This window comes from Conger conger, chromosome 4 (assembly GCF_963514075.1).
Source record: "Conger conger chromosome 4, fConCon1.1, whole genome shotgun sequence".
NCBI classification, from domain to species: domain Eukaryota; kingdom Metazoa; phylum Chordata; class Actinopteri; order Anguilliformes; family Congridae; genus Conger; species Conger conger.
Genome location: NC_083763.1, coordinates 64,395,809 through 64,417,726, shown reverse-complemented (window position 1 = coordinate 64,417,726; position 21,918 = coordinate 64,395,809). Strand labels below are relative to the sequence as shown.

The 21,918-nt window shown below is 40.6% G+C and overlaps 1 protein-coding gene across 15 annotated transcripts in view; it reads right to left on the bottom strand.

Annotated features, from left to right (window-relative positions):
• Nucleotides 1-21,918, bottom strand: part of unm_hu7910 (un-named hu7910) — a 53,277-nt gene that overhangs the window by 22,826 nt on the left and 8,533 nt on the right. For 5 of the 15 annotated variants that reach the window (XM_061238037.1, XM_061238039.1, XM_061238036.1 and 2 more), the window contains 4 exons: nt 18,780-18,824; nt 18,198-18,242; nt 17,069-17,110; nt 11,986-14,394 (listed from right to left, as the gene is read on the bottom strand). In XM_061238037.1, coding sequence (XP_061094021.1) covers nt 12,542-14,394; nt 17,069-17,110; nt 18,198-18,242; nt 18,780-18,824 — 1,985 coding nt within the window. In that variant the 3' untranslated portion in view covers nt 11,986-12,541. Of the gene's footprint in view, nt 1-2,986; nt 3,032-3,222; nt 3,271-4,183; nt 4,214-4,517; nt 4,560-5,537; nt 5,577-5,799; nt 5,836-6,321; nt 6,358-6,583; nt 6,626-7,046; nt 7,092-7,370; nt 7,413-7,630; nt 7,661-7,825; nt 7,862-8,097; nt 8,224-8,763; nt 8,827-11,176; nt 11,237-11,985; nt 14,395-17,068; nt 17,111-18,197; nt 18,243-18,779; nt 18,825-21,918 lie in introns of those variants that run through there. The other 10 variants (XM_061238040.1, XM_061238045.1, XM_061238038.1 and 7 more) reach the window with 8 other exon arrangements.

Genomic DNA, 21,918 nt, shown 5'->3' with positions numbered 1-21,918 from the left:
GAAATCCTGTCGACCAGCCATTTTGAGTGCGGTCCGCCAGAGGAGACCCATGGGAGCAGTGCTATCTTCAGTGCAGACACTGATATACAGGAGCGTGCAGAGCGTGCTGGGTGGGCGCTGGTGGGGTGGCTGATGGGGCTGAGGCACTGTGCCTCACAGCCTCACTTCAACCGCATTGTGAGGAGGGAACGTTTGCACAAGGACCTTCACATCATTTGCATGCAGTCAGATCTCTCCACTGCAGTTCCCTTCAGCGCTGTATCTCGCCTGCATTGTGTGATTTAGACATTTTTCTTTGTTAAACAATTCACTTAAAGATTCACAGAACACTTGGCGAAGAACATTCAAATTATGCTCCAGAATAATTTCTCCAATTTACATTCCCCTCCCCCCTACTGTTCTTTAAACAATGATTTCTCTCTGGCCCTTGATGCAGGGAAAATGGATTTCATTTCAACGCGAACTTACTTACTATTCCATCCACATACTCTATAATAACACTGCATATTACTATAGGAATATGCATTCTTAATGCCGACATGGCCATCCTTTGACAGGTAGGCCTAAATACTGGCAGCTGTGTAGTGTACAATAGGAAAATAGCTAGGTTGATGTACTTGAGCATTTAAAAAAACCATGAAAACAAGGTACATCTATTTGCTCATTATGGGCCAAGAACAGATCATGTTTTTACACAGACCATGCATGTTGAATGCAGCATCCTACCATATACACTCAGTGAGCACTTTATTAGGCATTTTAGACTTTTTTTCCCCCCAACTTATTGTTGTTGTAGCCCATCAACTCAATTAGAGGTTTGACACGCTGTGTGTTCAGAGATGCTCTTCTGCATACCACTGTTGTAATGTGTGGTTATTTGAGTTACTGTCACCTTCTGATCTGACCAGTCTGGCCCTTCTCCTCTAACCTCTTAAGGCGTTTCTGTCCACAGAACTGCTGCTTACTGGATGTTTTTTTGGTTTTCGCACCATTCTCTGCAAACTCTAGACTGTTGTGCGTGAAAATCCAAGGAGATCAGCAGTTTGAGATACTCAAACCAGCCTGTCTGGCACCAACAATCATTCCACGGTCAAAGTCACTTGGAACAAAAAAAAAAGCTGGTGTACAGGCCTACCTAACAGAGTGGTCACTGAGTGCATACTAGAAACAATGTCAAAACCTGAGGGACGGTTTGTTTAAGTGTATGCAATGATCGCAGTGCACATAGGAAATGCACTATGAGATGAAACATTGAAACGGCATCCTCCATTTTAAGGGTTAAAATGTGCAAACTTATGAAAGAGGCTTGTATCTGAGAGCAGTGATAATGTATGGAGGGCTAAAATTAACAGAGCTGCCAAAAGGCACAGCTACATGTGACAGGAGCCACCACCCTGTTATCGGGTGAAGCAGGCTGTCCAAGGCAGCTGTGAGCACCTTGCTGTGCTCCTCGAGTCCTTTACTCCCTCCCTATCTCCAGCACTGCTTCGTCATGCGATTATTACACAAAGGGCCCGTCCAGATTACTTTATTACACAGCAACACATGGATAAGTATCCATATAGATTATATTAGTGCATTAACATGAACATTTACTCAAGCTGCTGTCCCCCCTAAAAACAATGAGCCCATCCCATCACAAAAGAGGGTAAAAAAAAAAAAAGAAAGAAAAAAAAAAGTCAATGCCTAGTACACAAATTACCAGTTTCGCCAAGCTTGTTCCAACTGAAATATTTTCCACTCTTAATTGCCCTTTTGAATTTGCTCCAAGGCTGGCATTATTCTCGGAGAAACTTCCCCTGGTTCCTGTTCACTGTTGGACTTTCACGAGCAGCGAGGGACCGAAAACAGCCAATGAAGAACGACCGTTCAATAACAGAGCAATTAAGCTCAGTAACAACAGCTTCTGTAAGAGGCAAGGCGTAACAGTACAACCCCAGCGAACATCAGCAACAGAGCCACGGCACAGGGGAGTACAGAGTACAACATGGCAGCAGAAACAGACCTGTGAGCTGTGGCCAGAGCACGAGGCTGTATGTAATCTCCTGACAAACAGCTACCACTGCAAACGATGGAATGATGGATACATGGAAAATATAGCTGAGACTGTGCATGTACTGAAGTTACGGTATGGCTGCTAAGCCTTACAAGCCAGGATCAGTGGCTAGTATGTGGCACTGTGTGGCCCCTAAATCATCTGTGAGCTCTGAGGTATAATAGCCCGATTATTCTCACATTTCAACACGTGTGGCGTGTCATCCACTGTCTGAGTCTGCAGAAGAACAATCTTGACGTGTCAGGATTACATTTTTACATTTTAGACTTTTAGCAGACGCTCTTATCCGAGTCTATTATCACTCTTATCTGACATACAAAGGTTCACTCATGGCAGCCACTGAGAATCCTAGCACATGCATGATGAGGTTGAAGACTAGAATCAAACTAGTAAAAAACGACGAGGCAAAGTTCAAAAGGTTTATATTTGGCCAGATCACTCAGACAGTAATAGCTTTGTTAGAAGCCAGATCATGGATGACTTTGGATAATGTCCCAGTCCAGATGCCCATTTATTATTTGATATATTTTGTAATATCATTCATGGCCCAGAAATACCAGCCCTAAGCCCCCAATTAGCACAAGGTAAAAAAAAAAAAAAAACTCCCCGACGGGAAGACATCCCAGAAGGAACCTTGCCATAGGGGGGATGTCCATTCTTTGCTGCACAATAGATTGAGTTGGTAATAGTCGCTAGTTAAACTCGCAGATTCTTTGCTACTTTAGAGACCCTGTGAAATCACATCCTCATGTTTAGTGGTCTGGCCACACTGGACTTATTTTCCCCATACAGAACATCTCACCACTTAACTATGCCACCTCCATAGTGCCCCACAGCAGTAATACGGAGTGCTTTGTGCCTTGGGTGTTAGAACATCTCACACTACGGCGAAAACACATCTGTATATGCGGAGCGAAGCAGTGTAATTACCTGCTTGCTCATCCTGATGCAGGTCCTCTGCTGGAACTGGCTCTTCTGCAGAAACAAAACCAACGGTTAAGAGGCACCAGGCAACACATTTACTGTGGATTCATTTAGCAGAGCCCCCGTCAAAATAAACCCACATCCCTCAGACCCCTCAGACCCCTCATCGCTCCACATCACTCCAATGAGTGAAGAAGTCTGCAATGAGAGAGACTCTTAAAGGAGACAGATTATCTATTTACCATGCAATTCATCCACTTGCTGGTCTTCTGCTACAGCTGGTTCCTCTTCTATAATAAAAAAAAAAACAACCATTATAGCAAGCAGTCCATAAAGTTTATACAGCATCATTATAATCAATGCCTCCACAATATCTAATCAGTGCATCAAATAACACATTTCTTATATCTATGTTTATTATTTGGCTGTGGTACCAGATTCAGTACAAAGGGGTGCAATCAATCATATCACATTGAAGCGTGTTCAATCAGCAGTTAAACAGTGCAGGCAATGCATTAAAAATATGGCAACTGTGTTATCCATTTAGCAGGACATCCAACATGTCATAAATTACATTAGCTATTTATATACAGTGTACATGTACTTTAATTACATGTACTTGTGAATACATTCCTAATGTTACTTGTGGTTAATGAAGTACCTAATGTATCACTTTTCTGTTCCACACAGTGAGGACACACAAACTCTGACACAGGAGAGTTTCCATTATGTTTCTGGGTTAGAATCCTTCATATAATGTTTGTGTATACTGAATTCAGGCTAGGAAGCGACACACCACCACACCACGCCCTGCTGAGCTCAGGACCCTGCTGTGGACGGGCAGTTACAGCGCAGGTGTTCCAAATCTCATTTCCCCACAGGAGAAGAAAAGGTGTTCCGTACTGACCACATCATTTCAAAAGGAAAAGATAAAAGAAAAACCTGAAAAAAGGGGTTCAACACAAAAGGATGACCCTTTACACCTGCCAAAGCAGCTTTTAGCAGAATCTCGGGTTGAGCCGAAACAAAGACTTCCACTCACTGTATTTATGTTACGCAGCTGTAAGTGAACACCTCTTGGGGAAGAATGCCACCTTATGATGAATTTCCTTTACCCACACACTTCCATTTCTTAAACTCGTTTCTAAGAGGCCATACAGTAGCCGAGCAGTCTTGAGTGTAAACAGTGTACATTTTGTTTACCTGCTGCCTCTTCTTCCTGAATGGGTCCATCTGTGATAATCAAACAAGAATAATTAGCTTAATACATAACCCTACAATCAAGATAATGTTTGGCATGGCTAATAAAATGGAGATTATGTATATATTAATTTATTTTCAGTTCACTGGGTGAATAATATTAATAATCAATTTCAACCCAGAGGAAGGAATTGCATCCATTATTACACTAGAGACAGGTTTGCTTATCTCATCCAATCATGTGCTACAGCACACTGATAATAACAGTCCTATTATGACTGGAGTCAGTGCCACAGAAAGAGACAGCTCTGACCACTGGGAAACATGCATGCTGTACCTCCTTGGTCTACTTCTAGTAATTCCTCTTGCTCCAGCTCATCTGTTAAAACAAATAATCAATCGGTTATCTTCGATGATACATTTAATTTCATGTACTTCCAAGTCAGAGGATCATCATTAAATTTGCCACTCCCTAACCCCCCTCCCAAAATATAAGCACACATTTCTTCCTAAACGAAAGAAGCAAACATACAGTTCAATTTATTTCTTTAAATGTATTTTTTATTTGTTTAACCTTTATTACACACACTGCTGTGTGGTCAACTAAGAAAGCAATTAACTTGTCACAGAGACAGCCAGGGGAAGCAGGGTGGGGAGGAAGTAAGTTTGCTCAGATATGGGGCTGATAAGGTGGCCAGATATAGAGAGACATTGTTTTGTGGGAATTTGGCCAAGACACCAAGGTTTACCCCTACACGTTTAAAACGTTCCATGGGATCTTTGATACCACAGTGAGTCAGAGTGTTTAACATTTCAACCTTCTACGACAGATTCCCACCACTGTTCTTGGATGTTAGCTTTCTGCTTAGCTTCATCAGTTAGCCATGAAAAAGGTACAGAGGTGATATGTCCGCTGGCAAAATAATTACACATGCAAGGCAGACAGACTCTGAGAAGCAATTACCAATTGTAAGGTTTGTATGAACAAAACACAAACTTCTGGTATGCTGCCATCGCTAGGCTACCGATTACATTAATTTATTAAATTGCACTTGGTGCAGTCTAGTCAACCAGAGGATTCACATATTTCTTGCATTTAGAAACAATCAAGCAGACTCACACCTTCCCACCATGGACCAGGCTAAAGCCAGTTGCTGTGCCAGTTGCAGCAGGTGGCTGGCTGCACTTAGCTAGGACACCTGGCTGTGAAGATTGTACCTACACTGAAATCCAGGCCTGATTTCAACCAACTGTAAGTTACCCTTACATTTTTAATCAGCGTGTGTGTGAGTGTGCATGTGTACACGGGCATGGTGTGTGTGTATGCACACGTGTTTTTGATGAGTCAGCCACAGACCTGCTTCCTCATCCGGCACACTATCGTCCTGCGACTCCTCTGTGTGAAGAGGAGGAAACACAAGTCTAATTTTCATCTTCCGCACACTTCCCATCAGCATTCACAGTGACTTGGGCTCACAGGTTCCCAATGCAAAACAAACCCGCCCGTCACATTACAGCAACTATTATTCTGCCCCCTTTCAATGGGTCAAATCTTCCATACATGAACACACAATCACTTACAAAATACTCAACAGAGATTTAAAGGCAAATATGCTCACCTGAAATATCCTCAGCCAGTGCCTCCTCAACAATTTCTAGAAAAGAAATAAAAACACACAGGAAATGTTTCTTATTGCTGAATTAATAATGACCTTACAGCATAACACAAATAATTAATGCAATTAGGTTTACAAAGCGAATACACAATACGCTAAATACAATTACAGGTGCACATACAATATGCTTTAACACAGAGTAATAACAACCATTCCAGAAATATTTATCTGTCAAGATAAGATTAACAGAAGGGATGCATTTTGCAATGTTCTGGAAAAAACCCAGCAGCTGTCAGCTAAATCTAACACTGGAAAAAAAAAAAAAAAAAAAAAAAAAAAAAATGGATCTGCACATGCCATACATTTCAATTTCCATTTTTGCTTAAACCTTTCAACCAAAAACAATTAATGGCAAGTATTGAAATATGTTGTCACACTACATTTTTTTTTACCATTCCCTAACTGTGAGAAGCAAAGAGTAGTGTATGCACTGATGAGTCTTACACCTTCCTGCCTCAAACTCACCTCCAACTGTATCAATAACGTCTTCAGTGTTGTCCTCTATAGGCCAGGAAAGAAAACAATGTAAAGTATTAATAAGTATTGTTCAAAAAGAGCAACTTTAACAGCTACGTATTTACTATAGAGCCAGTTATATACACTAAGAAGGCCTCACAAATAAAATAATAAAAAACTGGCCAAAGGTGTTGCAAGGCATTCATGAGGAAGTAAATTTATACACTTATGTGTACTTAAGGACATACACAGACATAAGTATAATATTTACCATAGGGGTGTGCATCATTAGTTTCATCATCTTCACTGTCAACTACATAAAAAAACAAAAAAAACACATACACACAAGCTGTAACACAACAATCTGAAGACCTCAGGTACACTCACACAGACATACATTTGCCTTTCAGTGGTCAGCATTGGCACAAATCAGTGAGATATGGAATGGTCTACTGCATACAGTAGATGGAATACAGAAATGTGAAATGTGAAAATATCTTGTGAAATGGACAGGGGGCATAAGAATCCTTCTTGGTATTTAGTGCAGAGTCCAAACTGCCTTTTATGGAAGCCTCAAGAAAGTAATCACTTTACATTACTGTAGCTCATCTCCATTCTATCATGAGGACAGGGGAGACATCATTATCACCATTTTTACATTGGGAAATCTCACACAAAGTGTTATGCCATTTTACACGGTGCTGTATTGTATGGAGGGGGATTAAACTGTCTACCTGAATCAGAAAATTCCTCCACTAGCTCTGGAAGGGGGACAGCGGCTAAAATGACATTTGAAATGTATCATGTGTGAGTGAAACAAGTCTAACACCACATTCAGAAGTGCCATTCGGACACATTGCACAACAGCAGGGGAGGGTTGCACAAAAATGTTAGCAGAGAAAGAGTGACATTGGTGATGGATGTTAGGAGAACAGGACAATGAGAAGTGCAGATTATTTCACAGTGGTGTCTTGTTAAGAGCTGGGGGGAAAAAACCAAAGTCTACAAGATCCGGACTACCTCTAAAGACTATCTACAGTGCACCGAGTCAGACAAACCTTGAATTTCAGATTCCACATCCATGCTCTGAGATCCATAGACTGTTACAAGCAATGAAATTAACAAAAAATGTTAGGGTTCTAAATCCTTAATGCTACGGTCTAATGGTGTAGGAAAGTACTGGGAATGCAGTATAAAGTGCAATGCCTAACAAATTGAGAAAATTCTAAAACTCACTCTTGCAATCACAAGATTTGCATTAGCATGTAAAGATAGGAGTCAATAAAAAAAACCATTGACCTCAAAACAGCATCCTCACCTGGAGAGTCCTCTACAAAGTCATCTTCACCTACAAAGGAAGAGAGCAAAGTTAGAACATTCTGAATACAAGATAGACGTGCATATTCGTGGGCTGAAGCATGGCCCTTAGACTTGGGCACCTTTATAGTTCTTGTGTTTGGAGCCACGGTTAAAATGGGTGGAAGTTAATTGGAAATTAAGAAACAGCATGTACCTTCGTATTCCTCTATATCTTCTGTCTCGGGAGTTTCTGCAAGAAGGGAAGGATGTTGACACAACAACACAAAGTAAAAATAATAAAAATAAATAAAAATAAAAATAAACCTCAGGCCATTAAAAGAGTCATCACCCTAGTCACATCCCTCTCGTGTGACATGCATGCAATTTCAGACCCAATATGGTCATTTCAATCTGTCTGACATGTGAAACCTTTCACAACCAATATTCCCACTGCACAGTGATGAGTCTCAGTGAGGAGGCGCTTACCCTGGGGCTCCTCCTCAGCATCGAGAACCTGCTCATCCAGAACATCTTCTGCCTCAGGAGCGTCCTCAGTGGCAGCCGCCCAGTCCTCTCCCTCAGGCTCCACCTGGTCCTCCACCTCCTCTGGCTCTGTGAGAGAAGCGCATTTCCTTATATGGGGCTGCGAAATGCGGAAATAGATTGTCTCCTGAACATGAAAAACATTAAAATGGGTGATCGCACCATTTCATAATCAAAGATCTAAATCATGGATACTCAAAACTGGCCCTCAAATCCAAATCCGACCCTAGTTTTCTTTTCTTCCAGGTAACTAAATTAACATTTAATGCTACTGATTGGCCAAATTGTCTTCATACTTGACTCCCAGCTACAGGGAAGGTGGAAAACCAGCAGTTCTCAACCTTTGAGGACTGGGATTTGACGAACAGGGATCAAAATCAATAACTGGGCAGATTAATGTAGGATTGTTGTTGTTGTTGTTGTTGTGTGCACATGCAGGGAAGTGGGGTGAGTGAAACTGGGAGACCTTCAGTCCACAGTGACACTGTGAGCTTTTAGGAGGAACACTCTCCCTTCTGCAGCGTGAGCTCCCGTCAGGAATGTGCACTCGTCCCATCTTAAGATGGAGGCAGTGAGTGAAAGGCAGAGAGGGTAAAGTGACAGGTGCACCTGCAGGGGGCTGGGCTGCCTCTTCTGCCTCGATCACCTCCTCTTCCACCAAAGGCTGGGCCTCTGTTCAGAAAAATCCATTTAGTACATTATAAAAATAAAATAAAAGATTCCACCAATATTCAGCTTTTCCAGACAGTTGTGTGTTCAATGAAAGCTGTTTAGACATTAAGTTTCTTACAACCTGCTTGAGGGAACAGCCATGAGGGACTGCAAAAAAGCTTGTACAGTGACGTTATATTTTCAGTGGCTGGACATATGAACACATTCATTCTATTGTATTCATTCACAATTATAAATATAACTTCTGAAAATGACAAAAAACGCAACAAACTATCCCTTTAACAACCTGCCTAAGACTAAGACGTGCAAATGTGCTGAGCTATTGGGACAATGACTATGAGAGAGTTCAAACAACAGAATGGCTCCAGGTCTTTCAAAATCATACACTAGGTCCTGTTGGCCTTGTATTTAAGTTAATCTAATTGCTGAACCAATTCCTTTTGATGGACCGAAACCTTGAGGAATCGGCCTCTTCTCAATCGAGGTGTGATAGAATAACCACCACTATTCACAATCAGAGATGATATTGCCTTTCTCAAAAGGTGGAGAAAAACACATCTCAGAAGATACAGATATGGTCTGGCGTTGTCAGACCGTAAAAATAAACAAGCCAGGACACTGCTGAATGACCACAGACACAGTAAATGCGAAACTATTCAGATCAATATGTTTGGATTTGTGCTGGTCAAAAGGCCATTTCCTTTTACGCATACCCACATATGAATGTGCATTAGGTAATGGGAAATGTGATTCATTTGGGCAAACCCATCATAAGGTGGACATGGACCAAAATAATGAATATTGTAGAAAATATTTAACTGGTGTACTAACATAAGACCTAAAAGTTTGTTAAAAGTGCCACTTAAACATCAGAAACAATGGAATTGCCCATATATTTGAAAGGTCCTTAGCAACACACGAACTGGCCATCAGTATGAATGTTTTCTTTGAGATTACAGTAAAATTATTACTTTACCGTCATTTGTCAAGAGAAACTTTGATTTCATTTTCACAGTACATGGTCCCAAAGATTGGTCCACATGTAATGTCAGTCACAAAAAACATCAATGAATTTTACTGCATAGCCTTCCAAAATGATTTTTTTTTGCCTTTCATTATTATCTTATTAGAGGTTATGAGTAACATATCCATAGCAAACAAAACCCCAGGTCAACTATTTGTGCTGACAGGGCTGGTGTTGAAATATGCATATCAGTCACACCATTAATTTTAAGTAATTAAAAATAATCTGAATTAAATTAAAGCTCTATATACAAAGACAAATGTAAATTTTACCTAAATCAATAGATATGACCTTATCTGGATGTTAGTTGAAATTGAAATGGTTTTCCAATAATGACATGCCAAAATTTGTTTTGATAACTTTCCGTAAGATGTTGAAATGTTTGTCATGTACATACTGCTTGTTGCCTGCTATTCATAATTATTTTGTGTTCTACTCCAACATACATTTTTAGTTTTAAGTTTTTTGTCATTGACGACACGGATCCACTGCAGCCATCGACGTCAGCCATAACCATCAGCCATCATTCATCGATTCATCGAATTCAATAGGAATGTGAGATCAACTTTGTTGCCATTTACAATACCCAATACCCAACCCCCAACTCATTTGTTATATTTAAATGTAAAAAAAATTATACAAATATCAACAAATCTTTGAACTGAAATCCCTGAAAGTAATATAACTTGTCTTTATATTTTCAAAGGGGAAGTACAAAGATTTTGTTTATAAAAGTATATGCGTGAACTGTGGTTTGTAGATGAGAAGTCTGCATAACTAGCCAGCACAAACTAGATGAGATAAAGCATAGTGATCTCTCATTAACACATACATTTAACCACACAGGTTCTATACACTGAAAGAGAATCAAATGTAGGCCTAGATAATGCATTTTCTTTCCCAGCTAATGTACTAATGTACTCTTACATGTAGGGACATGTTATGAGTACAACAAAGTCAAAAATGACATTTTTCACATTTCAGTTACTGCTTCTGAAAAAAGCAGCCGAAACTGGAAATGGAAACCCTGAAAGGGCGTACATGTGAAATATATGCAAGGCGCCATTTAAAAAGGAAACGTATTGGGCCAACAGAACCAGATGTTGGATGACATATCTCATGATGTGGCAATATCTGCATTCACTTACAGAAAGAATTGCTTCACATGATGTACACCAGAAGACTACGTCGGTGAGATACCGATTGATGGGATTGTTGATGGGATTAATTTAATGCCTTTCTGAGCAATAAAAAGACAAGACTTTATGACTATAGTAGAACATTTCTCAATGTACTTGGTGAGACTGGTTGTGAGTGTGTTCTTACCTGGTTCTTCAGGTCCAGGCTCCGCTCGGGTGTCGACCACGACAGACGGCTCTTTCAGTCCTGGATGTTTCAAATGGTCATGTAAACCCGTGAAGCATTACTCTTTATGACGAGAGGCTAACCATTTAATAACTTGGCCTACTAAACCAGTCTTTGTTCACTGGATATTTCACAGTTGTTTCGCACAAGTACTGTGAGAATGACTTCAAAGTAAAATGCACAGGGACCAGCAACCATAGAAAGGCAGCGGGATTTTCTTTTGCAGATGACAAAGCATGACATGGAAAAATAGCATTACTGACTTCAGTTTACTTTTGATTTTTGTCTTTTTAAATAAAACAGCTTTGAGGTATACAACTTGTATGCATGTGTACTGTGTCCAGGATGGCCAGAGACAAGACAGAATGAAGTTTCAGAAAAGGATAATGTAGTAGTTTGGCCATATTGACATGTAATAAAGAGTAGCTGCAAGAGAGACCTGAAACATGACTGCCTGAAACTCGGTTTCTATTTGCCCGCCGTTCTCTAAACAGTCTCAAGGCACACCTGAGCACTGCTGTCCTATTTTCAGAGTGCCTGAAGGCAGCAGAGGAAGACGTTAAGAACCAGTAATATGACCCTTGGATGCATTCACCAGTAGTGTGAGAAATCATGGTTTTGTAACCAAGCCGGTTTGACTTATGTAATGGAATCTGACATGGCTGTTGCCCTTTTCCTTTTGCAGTGCATTTTAGATGCGTGCTAAAGTGTGATATGGATGTCTGAGAAAGGATTTCATTGCTCAATTGTTGAAGATCTTTCACATAAAGGTCTGAAAACGTCAAAGGTTTATTCACATAAATACATGTAATTTTCTTTTAGAAGATATATAAATGGCTTTTTCCATCAAACAGTAACTATGACAAATTGGAAGTCTCTATAAACTTTCAACACAGTTACAGAGTACTTGTTTTATAATTTTGCAGAAAAATTACGAGTTGGATGATCTCAAGAATATAAAATCAAGTTACAGCTTTCTTACATGAGATCTCCTATAAAACAAAAATGCAGCAGAACAACACTCGCAGACTAAAGCACACTAATGGCACACTAATGGAACATGGAGACAACTCAACTTCTCTGAAGAACACTTTGTGCTTCTTCCAAAGACGGCATGCATTTCTAAAGCATTGACTAACAAATGGCCTGATAGGACGATGGCCTTATGTTTGAGACTATGGGCCTGCTCCATACGTGACTCGCAGGCGTGCGTCCCTGCACGGACTCTCCACTGCTCATCCAGCAATAGCTCTCGGGCTCCGTTCACCCGCGTGGGTCCGTGACGGAATTTATAACATCGTCAACCAACGTCTGAATGATGTCACTTCATTTTTTAGACTTCTTGCCAGAGGGTTTGAGAAGATACTTCAGAGATCTCCTCTCCACTTTAGCCCTTTTCTCTTCTTTCCTGCCGCCAACTTTTTCTGATTTCTCACCATCTCCATCGGAAGAGCTGGATTTTGTAGCTTCTTTAGGTTGGGCTTCTGATTTCTTACTTGATTTCTTTTCCGGTTTCGCTTCTTTATCTTGTTTTGGTTTCTTCTCTTTCTCAACATTTTTCTCTGCCCTCTCTTTCTCAGCCTCCTTATCTGCCTTCTCTTTTGCAATTCTTTCGTGCTCTGCCTTCTCCTTTTCTGCCTTCTCCTTTGCAATCCTCTCTTTTTCTGCCTTTTCTTTTTCTGCCTTTTCTTTTGCCAATCTCTCCTTCTCTGCCTTTTCTTTTGCAAGCCTTTCTTTCTCAGCCTTCTCCTTTTCTGCCTTTTCTTTGGCTAATCTCTCCTTTTCGGCCTTTTCTTTTGCAAGTCTTTCTTTCTCGGCTTTCTCCTTTTCTGCCTTCTCTTTTTCTGCCTTTTCTTTTGCCAATCTCTCCCTCTCTGCCTTTTCTTTTTCAAGCCTTTCTTTCTCAGCCTTCTCCTTTTCTGCTTTTTCTTTGGCTAATCTCTCCTTTTCTGCCTTTTCTTTTGCAAGTCTTTCTTTCTCGGCCTTCTCCTTTTCTGCCTTCTCCTTTTCAGCCTTTTCTTTTGCCAATCTCTCCTTCTCTGCTTTTTCTTTTGCAAGTCTTTCTTTCTCGGCCTTCTCCTTTTCTGCCTTTTCTTTGGCTAATCTCTCCTTTTCTGCCTTCTCTTTTTCAGCCTTTTCTTTTGCCAAGCTCTCTTCTTCTGCCCTCTTTTTCTGAGCCTGCTCCTTTTCCGCCCTCTCCTTCTCTGCCCTCTCCTTCTCGGCCTTCTCCTTCTCTATCTCTATCCTCTCCTTCTTCGCCTTCTCCTTCTCCGCCTTTGTCTTCTCTATCCTCTCCTTCTCCGTCTTCTCCTTCTCTATCCTCTCCTTCTCCGCCTTCTCCTTCGCTATCCTCTCCTTCTCCGCCTTCTCCTTCGCTATCCTCTCCTTCTCCGCCTTCTCCTTCGCTATCCTCTCCTTCTCCGCCTTCTCCACCTTCTCCTTCGCTATCCTCTCCTTCTCCGCCTTCTCCTTCTCTATCCTCTCCTTCTCCGCCTTCTCCTTCTCTATCCTCTCCTTCTCCGCCTTCTCCTTCTCTATCCTCTCCTTCTCCGCCTTCTCCTTCTCTATCCTCTCCTTCTCCGCCTTCTCTTTCTCTATCCTCTCCTTCTCCGCCTTCTCTTTCTCTATCCTCTCCTTCTCCGCCTTCTCTTTCTCTATCCTCTCCTTCTCCGCCTTCTCTTTCTCTATCCTCTCCTTCTCCGCCTTCTCTTTCTCTATCCTCTCCTTCTCCGCCTTCTCTTTCTCTATCCTCTCCTTCTCCGCCTTCTCTTTCTCTATCCTCTCCTTCTCCGCCTTCTCTTTCTCTATCCTCTCCTTCTCCGCCTTCTCTTTCTCTATCCTCTCCTTCTCCGCCTTCTCCTTCTCTATCCTCTCCTTCTCCGCCTTCTCCTTCTCCATCCTCTCCTTTTCTGCTTTCTCTCTCCTCTCAGCCTCTTCTTTCTCCCTTTCCTCCCTAATCTGGGCCTCCAGTTTCTCCTTGGCTTTAAGGGCAGCTTCCTCTCTCTTAAGCTCCAGAGCCCTGGCCGCTTGTCTCTCGTGGTCCTCTTTGGCCATCATGGTCCTGACCTCAAACAAGGCCAATCTGGCTATCTTTTTGGCCTCAATCTTCTCATGGATCATCCTCAGCTGCTCTTTTAAAGCTTCTTTCAACTTTCTCCCAATTTCTTTTGTGGAGTGCTCTGGGGGTCGAAAACTTTGCTTAACCATCAAGACAGCTTCCGAGTACCAATTCTTACAGCAAGCACTGAAAAGCTGGCTGGCACAATGCAACATAACCAGGTTTGTACTGAAGACCAACTATTTTCACACTTCAAACCATGATGGACAGACAATGCCAAACCATCCCAATTAAAAGGCGGTGAGAATACAGTTGGTGTGGGCTGAGGGCATGTGAATGGTAATATTAGTTAATTATATTTCTTCATAGCAGTGAATTCATACTATTCATCGATACAATTATCACACTGTCACAAACCCATGCCACGACATACCTAGCTGCAAGCAACAAAGGCAAAAAAAATAAATTATAAAAAAGGTAAAGAAATGATATACTGTTGCACTGCATATCTAGATATAGAGATGAAATGCATCAGCATTGGTTGAAGGTATTCAAAGCAAGCAACCTTGCATGTTAGCTAGTTATAAATCATACCTGGAGTAACTTTTCAGAAAAGCTCAAAAGGCCTATGCATATGAAGGCATATCACAGCTGAAGTTGCACCAGTGATTATAAAAAAGTCATATCGCATACCCAAATTTGGAGCACACCAGGAAAGTTCCCAGCCTTGCATTAGCACATAAAACAATATAACCTCAATCCTAGAGAATTAAACAGCAATTAAAAGAGCAGTTGCCAGCTGATTAGTTCACTACAGCCAGAAATATAGTGCAGTCCATAAGAATTTGGTCAGTAGTACAATATCTGTTCTTTTGACTCCATTAATGAAACCACGAATACAATGTTAGACCATAAATGCCGACTTTAATCATCTTTAATTTTAGGGAATTTGCATCGATAGTTACAGTTGATGACATGAGAATTTTCACCATAATGAAGAAAAAACACTCTTCAGGAGGCAGGTGTGGGTGGGTCAGCGTCTACTCTGCAAATGACCTCACAAATAGATAAGCAGAGGCTACACTAAGGCACAAGTTAGCTGCAAAAAGATGGCCAGGATAATTTGCCAAGCAGTACTAGAAAGAGCCTGTAGAGTTCTGGAAAAAGATATTGCGGACAGATGAGACCAAGATTGACTTGAATCAGAGTGATGGCAAGAACAAAGCGTTGAAGCTAAAAGGAACTGCCAATGAACCAAAGCACCTCCTTCACCTATGAAACACGGTGGTGGGGGCGTTATACTTTTGGCATGTATGGCTACCACAGGTGCTGGCTCCATTGCCTTCATTGATAATGTAACTCATAGCAGCAGCAGAATAAATTCTGAAGTGTTCAGATGCATCCTACTTTAAGTTCAATGAAATGCTTCTAAACTCATTGGACGGTGCTTCATCCCACAGCAATGCTCCATTTCTTCTTAAAGATGTTCCAAACAGTTTGTGTATATTTCTGGGCTGACAGTATGTCTCTGACGGTTTAGTTTTTTATTCTTAAGCCTAAATACTGAATACTTTCTTATAAGTGCACTAAGGAAATTATATATATACCACACTGTTACCATCAGAAACAGCTGTGACAAACTGTCCAATTACTTTTGGTCCACTAAAATTCCGACATGGATCACCCGATATGGATGCAAATACCCTCAAAATAAGGTGACAATCTGTACTTTAGCCTAACATTTATCACTTCATGTCCAATCCAATGTGCTGGAGTACAGAGCCAAAAGATCAGAAATTGCACCACTGTCCAAATACTTGCGGATTACGCTGTACGTGCAGCTCACTATTTGTTTAAGGAAAGCAAAGAAATGCAGCTGCAAACAGCAATTCCAGGGATCAAGCACCTTTGAGACCAGGAAATGTATTCCATATCACATAAGCTATGGCCTTCATACATTATATTACAAAGATTGTACAAACAATGATTTGCCCAAAACATTTTGATTTTAAATTAATGTCAAAAAGCCTAAAAAGTATTTTGCCAATTATAATCATCATTAATGTAAAATCGCCCAGCCTCCCCCAAGCCCCATGTAGATTGCTAAAAATGACAAGAAAAACATTCCAGACATCATGACGCTAGTTGGTTTGCTGTGCATTGCATTCACCCTTCTACTGCCATCAGACATACCTGAAACTTTATAGCAAGAATAGCATTCAGATAGATGGGTTAAAAGGCAAAGCATCACCCATTTTATAAAGGCACTAGCTGAAGATTTGATGCAGATTAATTGCAGTTCAGAGCTTTACCCAAATTTAAAACCAATTTCACCTGTCTGAACTCCCCTAAACCAGACATAAGCAGAGGTCCAAGCATGCTGCCATTTTGGGAAACTAAGATAAATAAACAAGTTACTCATCAGTAATTTATAATCACTTTATTAGTATTGTTCAATAAAATAAATATTGGGAAAACAAATCACACCTTTAGTCCATTCATCACCACACTGAGAAACAAAATTATATGCAATGTTAAACTGAACAGGCAAAGAAAATTATACATTTTACAAATTAACCTTTAATCAATATACCTTAAATATATTTAAAGTAAATATACGGTTTAGTGTACAATACATAAAGACTAGGTTTTTCTTTGCTTTCAGTTGCAAAACCGTGCAGACCGTTCAATATTTGGAAAAAATTATCAAGAAAAACCAATAAAGAAAAAATCAAAGAACTCACACCCCAAGCTAAATTCTCAAGCTCAGTGCAGAACACAAACAAAAAAAATACCTTTTATAGGTTTTTTCTTAGCCACTTCTCCTGGCTCCTCCTCTGATGTTTTCAAAGAAAAAAAGGAAGTTAAAAAAGACAGCAACAGTAAACCACGACATGCTGCATGCCTTCCAAATGGAGGAGAGTTGTCGAGCTAGAGCACTGAAAAAAAAAGTTCAGTGTTTTGCCATTTCTACATTTCCTAAATGTGTACAAGCTCACTTCATTCCCCATTGGAGCCTTGCATCTAGTAAGAGAGCCAAAACATCCGTGCCTTTTCTGAATGTTCGAGCGGGGGACCGTATTTGCTTGACAGATGCCAACTTGGCCACTGGTATGCTAGCCTCAATTCAGCTGCTACCGTCTGGGATGAAGTTAATAGGAGAGTGTGCATTCTACAAATAAAATCAAATAAAAACCCCCAAGTGGGTCCCGCACCCCACAGCAGCTAACAGCCGGGCTAACCGTCACACATGGCCCGGTTAATGCTTACAGCGATCTGTGACGTGGCTGACTGTTCAAATGACATGATTACATGCATTGGTCTCAGGCCGGTCATGAGGTCCAATTACCAATGGCACAGACTAGAGCAATTCCACGACTGCTGCAGTCCAGCAGGTCAGCGGAGGCAGGAATTCCCAGGCGCGCACACGCACAAACACACACTTCCATGTGAATTCCATACCAGGCAGTTTTAAGATGGCCTGAGCAGTCAACAAACAAACTGTACAATGCCCTCGATGCAATTATGCCAGAGACACTTATACACCGCAACAGCTTGCCGTTCTTGGAAAAAATAAACACAGACAAGACACAGTGCAAAATAGTCAGCAACAATGCAAAAACGCATTCCCTAGCCTTATGGAAAGGGAATATACTCAACATATCAGAAAATATTATTTCCACTTTTCAGATTATATTCACTTTTTTGAAAATATAATGTATTTGCAACATATCGCCGTATGTTCCATTTCCATGAGGACGCCGAAGGTTATAAGAAAGGGCATTTGGCCCTGCTCTTTGTGACACAATGCAAGTTATTGGTCTAAACCGTCAAACGCTTAAGCACATGAGTAGACGCACAAACACTATTTCATTCACAACACGAAATAAAACTACCGAAAAAGGGTGAGAAAAGAAAAAATACCTTTCAGCTGGACTTTTTTCATAATGTCAACTGGAGCTGCCTCTTCTATATTGTTTCAGGGAGGAGAGCAGGTTAAATACCAAAAAGATAATCAAACGTGCTGCCTTTCACCCAGACTGACAAGAGCAAAGCCACACCTTTTACCTGTGCATGGCCACAGTGTGAAAAGTGTGCAGTACTTCATCAGTGTACAAGCTGCGTAGGTGAAGTCATCATGCCCATTAGTACTTTTCTGAGCATAAAATCTGAATCAGTGTTATGACTGGTTTCAAGTATGCAGGGTTCTCAGATAGTCTACCACAGACAGCATGCAGTTCGATTTCTACCTCACAATGCTGATCAGACACTTGCTGCATATTCCAACTATTTATCATAATTGTGTTACAGATGAGTAAGTTCATATTTGCTGTCCCATATTTGAACATGCAAGTTGTGCGTGATGTCCATCACATACATGTGATGACAAGTTCTCATTCACTATTCTGATTCTCACTCATGCATCAACTGCCTTTAAAAGGTTTTTATAAAATAAACACACACATACTGAAAACTCAAACCGCAGGCCACGAACCGGACTTGTACCTTTTGGCTTTGCTTTTTTTGGAACTGCAGCTTCTATTGATAAGTCTTCAGACATGTTTCAAAAGGGAAAAAGCAGATTAGATGTTTTTTCTGTATTTGTAAAAAGGAAACTCCCATCTGTTATACAGCAGAAGTATAGATATTAACACATCCTGTGAGAGATGTCAGCACTGCACAGAAACAATGCATGTTCATGCCACAGGTTAACTGTTACCACAAACAGCATGCAGCTCAACTTCTACCAACCAATATGATCGTTTTATAACACTTGTTGCATCTTACAAATATTTATCCCGGGTTTCATTTGACACTCACAAATCCTTGAAGCTTGTATTTGCTCATCAAAACCCTAGATTACGAGAAGGATATTGCTGGCAATAACTGGCTAAAATTCATCTACCACGTTGGTTTGTGGTTCGAAGGCACTTCGGGTCAAGTCTATGATAAAACATAAACCCGGAAAAGTGTTCGGATGGATGCTCAAACCATTTGTAAATCTGCCTGGAAAATGCAATATTATTCGGTCTGTGTGCACATCATGCATTTTCACTCCACTTCTCCATTTTCACTTCCATACACCAAGTTCTCCAGAAGAATGAATATTGAATGAGCAAACATAAACAAATGAATAAAAACACTGGTAGTGGGGCATCAGCCCCAAGCATTCCCAGGCCACAATGAGGCTCAAGACTCAAGAGCCAATGAGAAGCGGCTGAGCCTCGTACACAGCTGATGACAGCGGAGCCGTCTTGGAGCCGACACCTCGGAGGGCGCGAAGCAGCCGCTTAACCGATTTGCGAGCGCAAATAGCAGCATCGGAAACTGGACACACAGTTTGTGAAGAGTCATGCATTCCTGACGGCACTCGTGACGGAGTACAGAAGGCGACCGCCGGCTCACTCTGAGACCCTGAACAGGAAAGGCAGCAGGGCCTGCGTTCTGGATAACTCCGTAGCACACCGCAAACAGTCACTCGCTGGGAATGCAAAGCATGTCAGAGCCATTCCAGTCAACTGCTGATCTCACAGTTTAACAGCCATGAGCCATGACTACACAATGAATGTGCAGGAAAAAGTCAGCAAGAAAGGGGAAAAACAACAGTGCTTTTCCATTTCACAGACATACGCCATTTTGAAAATGCCATTAAAGTAGGAGCATTGTTCACTGGATTAGAAACAACAAACTTCAACCTTTATGAAGGACGTCGTACAGCATGCATTGTAAAACTTTATGCAACGAGAAAGGTGAACTGACACCATAAATACACATGGTAATCAAAGGGAATTCTAATCAGATTATATTAGAAATTAAAATTTTCACACTTTTTACAAACTGAAAATAAATAAATAATAATTGTCTACTTCTATGAGCATTTCTTTACTCATAGCTACTTGGCAACTAGCATATTGGTTTGGAACTTCACCAGGCATACTGCATGACAACTTTCTCTTCCCTCAGTCACAGGAACATGTAAATAAAAAGCAATTGTGCAGAAGGATAAAAATTTATGTGGAATGCATTACTCACAAACAGATTTAAAAAATGCTATCTCCACGCACTGGCTCTTGTATGGCTCTAACGTCACCAAGCGAATCTGAAAACTCCATTTGGTTCAGTACCAACATGCGATAAGGGTTTCATTCAGACTGAAAGACACTGAAAAATAACCTGTGACAACCAGCTCTATCAGTTACAAATGTTTGCTGGGCTTTGAGCAGGTGTTGATGGCCATAACAGAAATATGGGGTTCAGGAAAGATTCACAGGAAAAAAATGATTTTTTTTTTTTTCTCAATCCTGCAGAATTGCATCAATGCCATATCCTCCATTGTATCAAGGAAAATGACAGTTTGAGAAAAGGATCAGTAGCATGTCTAAGCTGCTGTTGTTTTTAGCATTGCCTATGAGCAGACATTAACAAAAAGGCACCCTTATTTTCTAAATTCCTGAAATAATTTACAGTATATATTGCAGAGAAGTGCAATGCATGTTAGTGCAGAGAGCTCCAAGTCACTCGTGCTCATTACAGCTTCATGCATTAATGTAATCTTTCTCTTCACCATTTCCATGCTACTAAACCAATGCAGACAAAAGAAGCTCTCAAACTATTCCTTAACATAGATTTAGTGTTTAGTGCAAAGGAACACTTAAATTTCGCACCAGCCGTCTTATTGTATCCCCCAACTAACAGATATTCATTCATTAAAACAGAAAATAAACATTTTGGCAAAACCGAGCATAGCATGAACCAGCTTTCAATAACCTTGTGTGAAAAACCTAAACTGAAAAGATGTACTGTATTTGAATTGAAATAGAAATATTTAAGAAAAATCGTTTCAAGCCAATATACTGACCTCGTTTCAGACTCATATATAACTGTTAATAACTCAAAAATACCAAAGATACTGAATAGCAAAGAAACACATTTACTTAGTTAAGGAATGATTCACAACATTTGACACTGATGAATATCAATTTAGGATGCAAGAGTCATAAAACATAGTTATGAGAAGATGTTAAAAAAACTGACTGTTTAAAATAATAGAAAATTTCTCAAATTATAATTACTGGCACAAAATCCCTATCAGTTAAAAATGGCTACAAGAGAGGGAGGTAAGGTAATAATTCTACTCTTTTAGGTAGTTCTACACTGTGCACTTTTGCTATTAGTCAGCATAATATAACATGCAGCACAGTTAGAATGGCTAAAGGAAAAATTGCGACTAACATCCAGGAGCATCAGGTAAGAGCATATGTTTATATCATAGCAGATCTATATTTGTAGGTGTAGTGGTATATTGTGCAAAGAACTGCACAATTCAGGGGAAAGCAGTAAGTACATGAAGGACGGTACACTCAGCATTTACACCAGTAAAGCGTAAAGCGTTTAATATTCCCCATGGGAACATCCACCACAGGAACCTTGTGAAGTGTGCGGGGATCCCTCAATTCAGGCATTCTGTCAAGGTCCTTAAAAAGCAACACCGCCAAGCATTTTGTTTCTCCAAATCTTTCCTTGACAAGCTGACAGGGAGGCAAACTAGTCAACTTGTCTGTGTTCCTGGCAGGCTGTTGCATGGAGTGTGGTGGATGGCGGGTGAGGGGAGGATATTGCTATTGATTTTGCAAGTCTAAAATCA